A 13,901-nucleotide genomic window follows, 5' to 3' on the forward strand; every position below is an offset into this window, starting at 1 on the left:
GTTTGGAATGTGGAATACTTGTATAAAGTGTACAAAAGTCAAATGTATTAATACTATTACAAGATGAAAGAGAGTTAGATTGTATGTTCTCTAAAAGAATTTTGGAATTTTTAAGTATCCACATCTGATTCACGCCACCTCTAGAATAGGCAGTTTCACAATAACTTTGAAGCCAATCTTTGATTGCTGATAAAATAGATGTTAATAATTTAGAAAGAGGTTTCGTCGATCACTCGGAAGACCCAGCAATTTACCATTGTTTGTAGGACACTTATGCAGTTTAGATATCCAATATAGTGATGGAAGATCCAGTTCATCATCTTTGGTTGAAATTCCAAAGGAACATAGAACAGACCTATGATTATCCAGGATTTCCTCTTTGGTAAGTGTCGTGAGGGTATATGTTGGGTTTCCAAGTGAATTGTCAATATCTAATTAGTTTATCAAGCAGTTAATGTAATGAGTTTTACACACAAAAACGATGTTGTTGTTTGTCAAAAGTACAACGCAATATATCACTATATTTAACTGAAAACCTTTTTATTATAATAGAATAAAGAAGAACATAATTATAGCAGTAAATTTAAAATATACACGATATTCTACTTGATTTCAATCAATATAGTAATAAATGGTTTGATATTAAAATGTCAGCTCTAAAACGATATTAAATCGCGAATTATGTCATTGTTCATTGTGGGCGCATTTCGAGCTAGAACTTCGGGGTTAGGAAAAACACGTGGCTTCGTTATCTGAAATTGTTCTCCATCTTTCCATACAGCAATTGGTACAATGACTTTCTTAATTCGTCTGTTTTGAGATCTACCATCTTCCAGGTCATGGTCAACATCTATAATTTTCAAAACTGTTATGTCTGCCGATTTTCCTGTAGTAAGACTACCAATGGAATTCTGCAATTTTATTGCACGTGCTGGTGTTAAGGTTGTTGCTTTCACTATTTCTGTTATAGGCATGCCAATGTGTAGAAACTTTGACATAACTGTTGGAAGATCATATACTGGGCCATCATGATTTCCAGTGTGTAAATCACTCCCAATTATATCTGGCCAAAATCCAGATTTCGCGCAAATTTCAGCAACAGGCCAACTAAATGCTTTCTGACCATGACCTACATCAAAGAGAACTCCTCTTTGTTTTGCGTCGATTACATCTGGGTATACAGACCTCGTAGACGCATCTATTATAGTACTTTTGTGTCCAATAAATGTGTGCGTGTAGATGTCACCAGGACGCAAATCACGTGGACAGCACAAAATTGAGGATCTCTCTGAATTGAATAAATAATACGTATTTATGTAACGATTGACCATTCCATAATAAACGCAACTTAATAAAAGAATTAAAGTTTTTTATTTGCTCATACTGAATTTTATTTTATTAGTCTAAAATATATATTATGTGTGGTAATATTATTGAAGTGTACTCGACTGTTTTATGTTTTAAAAATAAAAGTAAAGAATACTATTTTAATGAAATAGATACGCTTTTTGACAAAAAGAGAATTTTTGTGATTATAGAGGCAAAAAAATCTGACTCCTATGACACATTTGATGAGCTAAACTAGCCAAAAGTAATGATGAATTTACAGATTGTCTTCTCAATTTAATGATTTACATATTAACATTCTAAAATTAAAACGGAATTTACAATGGGTGAGGTATTTGCTTGAATATAAATGAACTGTTTCGTGAAACTTGTATTTGAACTAATAGAATAACTGAAATATACCATCTGATAATAAATGATATTAACTACACATATCAACCCTCGAGTTGTACTGTTTTTTAAACTTGTACGTACCATCTGACTGTGTAGGTATTGTTGATATAGTATGATGAACCATCAGTGGAAGGCCAACTCGTTGTGATGCCTCAAGTGATCTCCTGAAATATATGTCATGATGAATATATCATTTTTCATACAAAATAAAATGCCATTGCAAAGCAATGCGTGTGCCGCAGTTTAACGTTAATCGTGTATATTGTATTTGAGACAATATCCCTAATGCGCCTCTGATTGAGGAACACAAAGTGGTTTGTAAACAAAAAATCTCTGTGTAGTGATATTGGACATGTTTAAATTTCAAACACGTGACTGGGCTTAACTTTTTGTGTTGATCTGGAAAGTATAGGACCTTAGAATAAATGTTTAAAAACTATATTATATGTATTCAAAGTATTAAATTTTCTACGAAATTATTGTATGAAAAAAGGGACTTTATACCATGAAGAGCCGCATCACGAAAGGATTTTCGGGGTATGCTAATTTACGGAAAACGAAATCACACTTCGTACCCAAAAAATTTAACTACATATGTGAAAATGTCTCAGCTTCGAAAATTGCCATCTATATATACGAATTTACGATATGGGCTGAGCTGCAGAAGAAAACGTTACCATTAACGCCTACGGAGAAACAATTGCGCATATTGCCCCATTCGATATTTCGTTAAAGATTATTAATCATGTTTACTATATGAGACAACGCTCTGCTCGTTTCTAATTTTTCGGTTTTCGTCGAGTGCATTGGCGTTCTGTTAAGTTTTCGTGAACTCAATTTTGTTGATTGTTGTTTTCTATAATTTATTTACGATACAGTTAAGTTTTGTTCAGAGATTTTTTGGCTTAAGTACAGTTTTAATCATTCAAATAATGAAATCTTTTTATCTTAATTTTGTAGGGTTTAAGATATGAAATTCACGATTCCTGTTTTAAATCTGCATTATAGAAGTACCTGAATGCCTCTTCCTCATTTTTTCCTCCGTTAGATATCGTTTCAGACAGTCTAACTTTTACACCAACAATCATATCTCTGTTATTTTCAATACACTTTACGCATGCGTCAACATCCACTTGATTCAACGAGTCGATTTCTCCACCTGAAACTGAAAGAAGTCAAATGGTTACTTGTATTATTTCTACATGGCCAGAATAACATTTTGTTTTTAAATCTAGAAAACTTTTCAATACCCTTGATACTTGAATAATGTACTCTTTTTTTAAATTTAACAATGCATATCATCTATGAATTTACAAACTAACCTCCTGCAGCACATCCAGAAGAAGCTAACCCATGCTGAACTATGTGAAGAAAACATAATACTCTTGTGTGACTTTTTTCTGCAATAAATTTTCTTAAACCAGGAAAGGTCGATTCTCCTAGAAAATAAACAAGGTTAGGATAAGGTATAATCTACATTTGGTTTTTAATATATACAATTTAATAATAAAAATACATTATTGTGTTGATAAAATTGTGCCTAAGCTTTATTCAAAGAATTGTTTTCAAGTATCTTTAAAAATTAACGTGTCTATGTCAGTAACCGTTTGAAATGTTTTACTATGAGAACTGCTTCCATCAAAGATTGGCGTCCAAATTTTTATATCGTTTAAAGAATTATGCACTGTTTTTTTCATAATTTGTTTAATCGATATTTGAATCATTTATATTCCTAACTTCAAATTGTTTGAGGTTGACTGTTCCCTGCTGACGATAAATCAAGAATAGTGGCAATACGCTTAAAATGTATTTAGTTTTGTTATATTTTATCATCCATCATATGTGTCTGTTCCAGTCTTACTCTAATATGAGCAAATTTTATTTGAAAATGATAAACACACGTACCAGAACTTCCTGCATCTACAACCGTAGTCACTCCTCTGGATAGACATGTTTCATCCGGGTTAACCCCGAGAGGAGTCGCATGTTCGTAGCAATGCACGTGACAGTCGATTAATCCAGGGGTTATTAAACAATCAGTTGCATCAAATTCCTTTACAGCTTGAATATTAAGATTTTCTCCCACAGCTTTAATTACACCATTCGAAACTGCTACGCTTCCGGTAAAATCGAATCCATTGGCCGGATCAATAATTCTTCCATTTCTAATCAAAATATCAGCTTGTGTCATATTGATCAAATTTTACTGTGTTGGCTTCGTATTTCAAAACGTTATCTATACTTTAATATTTACAATGGTCACATATAGGTCAGATTGAATTATTGTGCCTTATATTTAGAGTTTTATAGATAACAATATGTCAGCAGGTTTTAAGGTGAACGTGAAATATTCAATATGAAGGTTTTGATGTACAGGACGTTATTTCCGATATTAAAATGATGGATACGAAATTCAAATTGAAATGTGAAGATATTTGTTTTGATTATATCAATTGTCAATTAACTAAGACTTCCACAACAATTTTGCGTCATTTCATGTTGTTTTATATGATTGGTTTCTTAAAAGATGTGTATCTAAACATTACTTTCGAAAACAGCTTTTAAATTTGGTACACCATTCGCATCATTCATCTACTTAATAGTCTCCAGTGCTCGAATTACAACAAGTAGACACAATTTCAATGATGAGGTTGAAGAATGTTGACAAAGCAATCCTTCATTAAGCGGTTCCAATGGAATGTCTAGGTTTGAGGACTTTTTGGTTTCAAATAATGAAATTACTTAATGAACAGTAAGTTTCATTTTTCGTATTTGATATTAATATTATCGATGTTACTCATAATCCGTAAGTAAAAGATACCTTGTGTATTTTTATATGAGTTCATAGAAACATGAGCAGTTCATTCAGGTCATGAAGCCATTAACAGATGACGTACAAAGATTTTCATCAATTTATGTTTAAAAGTCGCAAAATGTATATATATGAAACATGTGTTGCTGATAATATAGTTTTCCTTCCTAAATATTTCAAGTAGGCAGTTTTTGGTAGTAAAACTCTTGAATCATTCATTCTAGTAACCTTGCGAAATATGGCCTTTAACTTGAAATTAAGGTAATGGTCAGAGATCGATCTAGAGTCTACTTTTTTCACTTTACATGTTAGCGCTTTTCGACTGAAACCGTAGAGATAAAAAGTTATAGCAAAAGATTTGAACAATATGATTCGAATCTGATGACATTGAAAGTTTAGATATATGAATGGTTGGTAAAAGTTTAAAACTGGTTCATGATAAATCAAAGTCATTGTAATGGGTCGGTAGACAGTTGATCTTGACAAAAAGTCCACCATTAACAACCCTGTGTAAACTAGAACTGATTAATTGCACGTAGGTAATTGACAAAAGTATCAGAAAATTATTTTCTTTGGAAACAGTGTAAAAAAGCCTTTTATATGACATGCGAGTGATATTGTATAAACTGGACTTTACCGATTATATCCAAATTTCACAAGTTTGGTCTCTATGAATTGTCTAGTACATGATAAGGCATTGTTTTCGTTTCATGGGATTTCCGTGGGACTGTTTAGTCACATGGTGCTAAATATTCACCAAGCGTTAATGAACCGTGTGCGATGAAATCAACAATAATAATAGTATGAATCATTATTGATACACAGTGCAAATTAGTCAACATACATAAGCTGTCATACAACTTGAATGTCTGTAATGTTGTATGACAGCTTATGTATGTTGATTTATTTGCACCGTGTATGAAAAGGTATTAACAAAAGTAAATTTTAAAATGGGAAAGGCCATAGCACCTGAATTATTCAAAACGCTGTTTGGTATAAGTTTCTCACGTTTGTCACAATAGCTATATAAACGTGAGATAATCAACGCTCTGATACAAGTGCAATAGACGTCTACATCAAAACTATAACATCAGCTTTTTACATATACGATAAATTATTACTTTATATAAACGTTTAAAAAAAACCAATTCTTTATAACTATACCAGTGATCAATAAAAACACAATCAAAAGGCAAAGCATTGATAAAATGACCGAGACACGGCAAAAAAAAAACCTTTATTTTGATAGTTGCGTTTATTTAAAATAGCAAATAAAAAAGATGAACAGTAATTCAGATGTTGTTTGAAATTGTATATCTGTTATGTGATATTTTGTATTTAGTTTTAATAAATATATGACGAGAAGAAAAAAAGAAACGGTATTGTGTAAATAAAAAAAATATTTATCTAAAAGTTTTTGGTGTCTGATATATCACTGTTTTTATAACCATTAAATTATGGTGTTAATTAATTACACTTGATGAAAATAGAAAATAACAAATAGAAACTCACTTGACTCTTTTTTTTTTAACAGTACATTCAGGTCATGAAGCAATACCAGTTGACGAACAAAGATTTTCGTCAATTTATGTTTAAAATGCACAAAATGTATTTATATATGAAACATGTGTTGTTGATAATATCGTTTCCCTTGCTAAATATTTAAAGTAGGCAGTTTATGGTAGTTTAACTCTTGAACCATTCATTCTAGTAACTTTGCGATATATGGCCTTTAACTTGAAATTAAGGTCATGATCAAAGATCAATTTAGAGTTCTACTTGCTTAACTTTGCATGTAATGAGATAAAAACAATAAACTGTTTAAGAAGTTATAGCTTAAATATATGAATTATTGGTATAAGTTTCATGCTGGTTCATGATAAATCAAAGTAATGGAACGGTAGACAGTTGATCTTGACAAAAAGTCCACCAGAAACGACCCTGTGTAAACAAGAACTGATGAATTTCACGTAGTAATTGACAAAAGAAATCATACATCTTTGGAATCCGTGTAACAAAACCTAATATGTGACACTCAATGTGATATTGTGTAAACTGAACTTAACTGATTATATCACAATATCACAAGTTATGACAAAAAGTCCACCAGAAACGACCCTGTGTAAACCAGAACTGATGAATTTCACGTATGTAATTGACAAAAGAAATCATATTTTTTGGGAATCAGTGTAACTAAACCTGTTATGTGACACTCACTGTGATATTGTATAAACTGAACTTAACCAATTATATCAATTATAAGTTTTGCCTCTATGAGTTGTCTAGTAAGTGATAATGCATAGTTATCGTTTCGTGGGATTTTTAAGTCACATGGTGCTAAATATTCATTTAGCGTTAATGAATCGTGTGCGATTCAATAAACAATAATAATATTATGAATCAGTTTTGAAATTTGCGATTCCATACGAGAAATCAACTTTAGATAGCGTCTTCTAAATTTCATATTTACATCACTTTCATTCCAGAAATTTCAATTCCTACAAGCTTTCTGGTCTTAATTTAAAGACCATGTAATCTGTAGTAAATAATTATCGCACTGATAAAAAAAAATCATGTAAACTGGATAAAGATAAAAGCAAATTAAACAGAAACCCAATTTACAAACTCGACAAATCAGATAAAAACAGTTTTACACAATAGGTATATAAAAATATAATAAGCCTAGTCGACAAAAGTTGTGAATAATTCATCAGAGCTCTGGGGATAATATCAACACTGTGCTGTGGAAACAACTGATATTCAATACCCAATGTTCAGAGTACAGGCCCATTCGAATAAACTTTATGGGTTGAACTAATGTATTTATTAACTATCGATAGCACATGGGTTTGTTGTTCTATTGGGAACATGTGTTTATGTTTACAATAATATTTAAATTATTTTAGCACGAAAATAAGTTACATTAACAAAGTTAAAAGTTTAAAGTTTTTCGTATGATAGCACGGACTGGTCATTCGCACGTTTTTTCTGTAGATGTTAAAAAGAACATTATAAAAATATGGTTTTATGATATGAAAGATTCTATTTCATTATTTTTCGTTGTAGATGTGTTTGTAAGACATGTATGCTGCAGCGGTCTTAGTGTGCAGGCAAAGTAATTTAAGGACAGTTGAATTATTTGATAATAAAACTTTGCTGCACTCGTCTAGGGGAGCTGTTTCCCATAGATATGTGTTTGAGTTTTTGTTCATAAATACTTTATTTGCGTTTGAGGGCACGAATAAGAAAATAAGAGATTCTGCCATTACAAGACAAACATCCAAGTTGAGTGCCAGGTACTTTATGTTGACTTTTTTGTACTGTGTATAAAAAGGTATTAACAAACGTAAATTTAGACAGTTCAAAACACCTGAACGCTGCATGGGTAAAAATTTTCACGTTTGTCACAATAGGAATACTTTCTTGAGATACTAATGCCCTAATACAAGTGCAATAAACGTCAAACTAATTAACTTTTTTTATTCGAGCGTCATTGGTGAGTCTTTTGTAGACGAAACACTCGTCTGGCGAAAATAAAAAAATTCAATCCTGGTATATATGATTATTTTCTTTACATATATGTACATAACTATACCTGTGATCAATAAAAACACAATAGATTTTAGATATATAGAAAGGGCAAAGTATTGATAAAATTACAGAGGCACGGCATGTAGGAAACGATATTTTGATAGTTGCATTTGTTTAAAATCGCATAGAAGAAGATGAACAGTAATTCAGAAGTTGTTTTAAATTGTATATTTTTTCTGTGATATTTTGTATTTAGTTTTAATAAATATATGACGAGAAGAAAAAAGAAATGGTATTGTGTACAAAAAGAATTATCCATCTACATGGACATTTTGATCATCAATGCTCTTCAACTTTGTACTTGTTTGGCTTTATAGATATTTTGATATGAGCGTCACTGATGAGTCTTATGTAGACGAAACGCGCATCTGGTTTACTAAATTATAATCCTGGTACCTTTGATAACTATTTTTTAAGGCTGATATTATTTTTTTTTAATTCTGCAAAGGTTGAGAACTGCATATTCAATGACAATACCTAAATGGTGAAAGTAATGATACGAAAAACGTTTAAAAACACTTTTTAAAGTACTATCAACATCGAAATCTTAAGAGTTTAGTCTAATATTTTTGTACGCCAGACGCGAGTTCGTCAACAAAACCGACTCATCGGTGATGCTCGAACAGAATAAAATCGTTTATTTTGAGGAACAAGAGACTGCGGTCGTCTTCTAAACAAAACAATATACTGAAAAATATATTTTTCAAATTATTTAATTCAATCTGACAAACTATGGATATATTCTTTTGTGACGAAAGAGCTCAGTGATGTGAAAAACATTATCCAAAACATTGAATCAGTAAAAACATCTGTTTATCAATAAAATAAACAATTTCGAAACAAATGTCGATTATCAATTCCAAGTTCACAATTTTTGGAAATATTTTTTTTCTCATTGATAGAATTTGTCTCATTGAGAAACATTGACGTACAATTCACAAAGAAGTCGTCTTTGTTGCATGTTATGACAAACATTTTATCACAAAAAGAAGCTATCAAGTAACATACTATTCAAAATTAATAAATCGATTGATTAAACTTTTTATGAAATTTCATAGTAAAAGTGACTCAGTTTTAGCCGCAAAAGAAGATCCTTTGGGAAAATGCACTGTCTATATTGACAGAAGTGCAACCTGTTAATGAAGTCCTTATAATTAGAATATGCATGGGCATAACGTATCAATTGAGATATGTAAATACCATAAGATGCATCAGATTTATCAATGTACTCTGCTTCATACGAATACAACAACAAATCGGCAAGAAAGGGTGCACAATTAGTACCAATTGGAATACCGACTATCTGTTTAAATATAAATTCTCCAAACTCAACATATATATTGTCATATAAAAAGTCCAGCATTCATATAATATCTTCTTTAGTGTATTTTCTGATATAATCAGAGTGGTTCTTCATAAACTAAGAACTATTTTAACCCAGAACAAGATCCTTATATCTACGATTCCTATATTTTCTATTTATATAGAAAAAGCTATGTCTAATAAGATGGTGAATCGTTTCTTTCAATTGAACATGGCGAATACCAGTGTAAAGTGTAAACAAATCAATGGTCTTAATAGAGATTGAGATCTTTTATTACGCAGTACATCTTTAGAGTTTTTGAAAATCCACATCTGATTGACACCACTCAGTCGTGTTGAACGTATCTCCTCAATTTATTTTAGAGTTTATCTTTTACTGTAAGAGAATAGTAGTCAGCACTTTAAAAAGATGTGTATTAGAACATCTTGATGATCCAATTATACATCGTCCGTCATACGGAGTTTTGAGAAGTTTTGTTATTAGGATAAAGCATCCACAACCTCTGAGTTATTGTATGGGTTAGAAACCCTTGTGCTCATAGTACATCGTATTTTTAACATGCGCTTCTGAATGCTTGATCGAATAGCTTTGATCCATCCAGACAAAGTGGGCAGTTATGGTTTGAAAAATAACACTAACACGGGTATTCCGAAAATTAATCAGGGATAATAATTCGAAAATAGCATAATAAAAAATGCGCAAAATCAAACTTGACCCCAATTTTGTCACCAGAATCAATTTTCTTAACTTTAATTTTTCTCAATATTGACGCAGATGGACGACTTCACACGAAAATCTATTATAAACGGGACGATTTCAACCTCCCAATTATCAATTTCCCATTTCTCAGCAGTAACATACCGTCTGCCCCTTCGTATGGTGTTTACATATCACAATTGATACGTTATTCTCGTTCATGTTCACACTATACGGACTTCATATACAGAAGTGTGCTCCTAACACAGAGACTGCTTCAACAAACTTATGAGGAGGACAGATTAAAATTGACACTCCGTAAATTTTATGGACACCATCACGAATTAGTTGATCCATACGATGTGTCTTTGATCAAACAACAGGACATTTTTACCACATGGTAGAGTGGTTTGTCATTACGTCGTCTAATCTTTCAATTACCGAACGTGACGTATTCCCGATTGTGACTGTTTTGCTGAGTGTGAATTCGCATTACTATAAGACGTGTTACGGTACTTATCTATTCCAAATTCATGTATTTAGTTTGATGTTATATTTGTTATATTTGTAATTTTCATCGGATTTTGTCAAATTGGTTGACGTCTTTTGTATTATATTCATGTGTTATGGTAAAGAAAATTAATCATCGCTTTCATTTATTAGTTTTGATTTTGTTCAACGTAATCTGTACGTAATTTTATGATTGAAGTTAGATTCAAAACAAACCGGACATACATGTATATATAATATAGTTAATTGCTATTAATTAGTATTGCAAAGTGCATTGTGTTGAAATGTAATATCAGTATTTAGTTCTATTATGATCTTAAATCAATCCTATTTCTATCTTATTTTTGAGATATAGTTTTTCAAATGTGACGTCATTTTTGTGCTGTTTCAGAAATTCAAATATCTGCGTGACGTAATTTTTGTGCCTTTTTACTACTTCGTATGTGACGTCATTGTTATGACTTTTTGCGTTGAGGCCTGGAACAAGTCGGGTGTATCTATTTTCTGTGTTGGTCTTTAATGTATTATGTATTCTGGTTTTGTTGTCTGTAATTAGTTAAGACGTCAGTTTTATCATGTAAATCTTTTATATTCATTTGATAAAATTTACTGTTTGCAATAGCATAAATTGTTCTAAATAATAAGGATGCTCTTATCACAAGCAGAAAACCCTAGTCGTATTTGGCACAACCTTTTTCAACTTTTGATCCTCAGAGCTGTACCCTTTTTTTTTTTTACTTTCGAACTTTTATATCTGGGCGTCACTGGTAAGTCTTGTGTGGACGAGGCGCGGTTTTGACGTATTGAATTTTAAACCTGATGCCTTTTGTTATCTATTATTCATGTGTTTCTTTGCCTAATACGTTCTCCTATTTATTTTTATTGAACTCCTGTATTATTATGTTGTCATTTTAATGCTATATTTAACAATGCCATCATATTGCGAGGTTTGGCATACCACAAAACAAGGTTCAACCCACCATTTTTTTCTTTACAAATGTCCTGTACCAAGTCAGGAAAATGGCCATTGTTATATCATAGTTCGTTTCTGTGTGTGTGTAACATTTTTACGTTGTGTTTCCGTTGTGTCGTTTGTTTTCTCCTATATTTGAGTGTGAATTCACATTACTATAAGACGTGTCATGTTACTTTTGTATCCCAAATTCAAGTTTTTGGTTTTGATGTTATATCGGTATTCTCATCGGATTTTGTCTAATGCTTAGTCCGTTGCTGTGTGTGTTACATTTTAATGTTGTGTCGTTGTTCTCCTCTTATATTTAATGCGTTTCCCTCAGTTTTAGTTTGTTACCCCGATTTTGTTTTTTGTCCATAGATTTACGAGTTTTGAACAGCGGTATACTACTGTTGCCTTTATTTACCGTTGTTAATTTATGGGATTTTTCTGAATCGGCCCTTTTAATCATCATCAAGTTAATGAAATAAAGGAAGGGCTTATTTCAGATTCAATCATAGCACCTGATATCCCTTGAAGTATTTACTTGTATTAAATTAGATAGAATGAAAACATTAATTATATAATAATAAGGGATGGCAACGAGTACTCGGGTACTCGGGTACTCGCTCGGAAGACCGAGTACTCGAGTACAGTTTTAGTACTCGGATACTCGTTTGCTTTTTATACATCTTGAGATAGTTCTCTTCACATTTCCACTCAATTTTAGTTCTGTTGAAATTTCTCCTTCGTAATACTCAATAAAATAAATAAATAACATAACTATGTTTATCCTGAGGATACTATCTGTTATAGTAGTACCAGCAACGTCCTTTCCTTTCGAGGGAATATTTTCATGTGCACTCCTTGTAACAAAAAAAAATAGAGAGTTTAACAGTCTTTCGTCTGAAATTGTTGACCAGATCATATTTTTAAACGAATACAAAATCAAAGTAACCTGCGGGGAACCCTACACAACTGATTGAGACATTTTTAACGGTGTTTGTACACGGATCAACATTTTCATGGATTAATAATTAACTCATCACAAGCCGTAAAAACTTACCTTTGTTTGTTAATCAAGACTTCTGATTGGTATGAGATGTATATTTAAATCAATTTAATTACTCTTTTTTTTAAAGTTTCACTATAATTGTTTAATTTACAATTTAGAGATATGCGAAAGTATGAGAGCGACATTCAACCACAAAAGTAAATAAACTATCAACGTCATGGCTAAAGAAAAAAAAGAAAATCAGACAAACGATAGTGCAAAAAAAAAAAACACACACACACAGAAAAAGTAATACTGAGCAACACGAATAAGCACAAGTAATTTGAAGTCCAATATCATAATTGTTGTTGACAAATTTTAAATAGACAAGTCGTGTTATAAAAAATACCAACTCCTCAGGAACAGATGCTAAATATATTGTCTACTTTGTCGGACTTAAAATGCAAATATATTTGATTTTTGCTTATAAAATATTTTGATTTTATTGAAATTTGGTTCATAAACACGTAAACAAACAATAATTGCTATTATGATAGGTTATTTGTAAAAACGGCAGTCGTTTATTTATTGTTTCATTGACACATTAAAAACAGAGGAGCAAGCTATGTTTGTAGTACGTTTGTATTTCGTCAATGTGTTTATGAAAGGTAATAACAAAAGCACTGCATCCCACCTAAAATCTAACTTAAACTTTCCAATAGACGTTTAAGATTCATCCGAGTACTTGCGAGTACTCGAGTATTATGACCGAGTATCCGAGTATTAAATTTCAGGTTTTTTGACATCCTAATAATAATGCAAGTATGTATCACAGAACACAATTAAAATTTGAAACTGATATAACTTGAAGAACAAACAGTCTTATTTATTTACTCACATGAAACAAACCGGGATGCGGTATTCAGTACGTATGTGAAACTGGACGGTATTTATCTAAACGCACTCAAGAACCTCTGTATCGTTTTAAAAGACCCAATAACTTCAAAAGTATCATTTATCAACACATTAAGAAGCACAATCATCCTATTAAATATTGAGCAGTTCAACCTTTGGAAGTAGTAAATAAGCAGCCTTGTAAATCTCATTCAAAGTTTGTACGATCACGGAAAATAATTGAATTAAATTGGATTAAAAAATTACAGACAGTCTACCCTCTCGGTCTTAATGATAATATCATGGGAATTGGCAATATATCAAGAACCGATTCTGTAAACATTTTGGATATTGTTTCTAAAACTGTTCGAAAAAACGCTCTCATGTT

The 13,901-nt window shown here is 31.5% G+C and overlaps 1 protein-coding gene across 1 annotated transcript; it reads right to left on the minus strand.

The window, feature by feature from the left end:
* Positions 1-523: 523 nt before the first annotated feature.
* LOC143057916 (deacetylase Oant_2987-like) lies at positions 524-3,968 on the minus strand. The gene is made up of 5 exons (XM_076231375.1): positions 3,646-3,968; positions 3,063-3,179; positions 2,755-2,905; positions 1,822-1,904; positions 524-1,288 (listed from the first exon to the last, which is right to left on the minus strand). Exons 1-5 carry the CDS (start codon positions 3,929-3,931, stop codon positions 657-659), a joined length of 1,269 nt encoding a protein of 422 aa, XP_076087490.1. The 5' UTR covers positions 3,932-3,968; the 3' UTR covers positions 524-656.
* Between the last annotated feature and the right edge of the window lie 9,933 nt (positions 3,969-13,901).

The sequence above is a fragment of the Mytilus galloprovincialis genome, chromosome 13 (genome assembly GCF_965363235.1).
Source record: "Mytilus galloprovincialis chromosome 13, xbMytGall1.hap1.1, whole genome shotgun sequence".
Classification (NCBI taxonomy): Eukaryota; Metazoa; Mollusca; class Bivalvia; order Mytilida; family Mytilidae; genus Mytilus; species Mytilus galloprovincialis.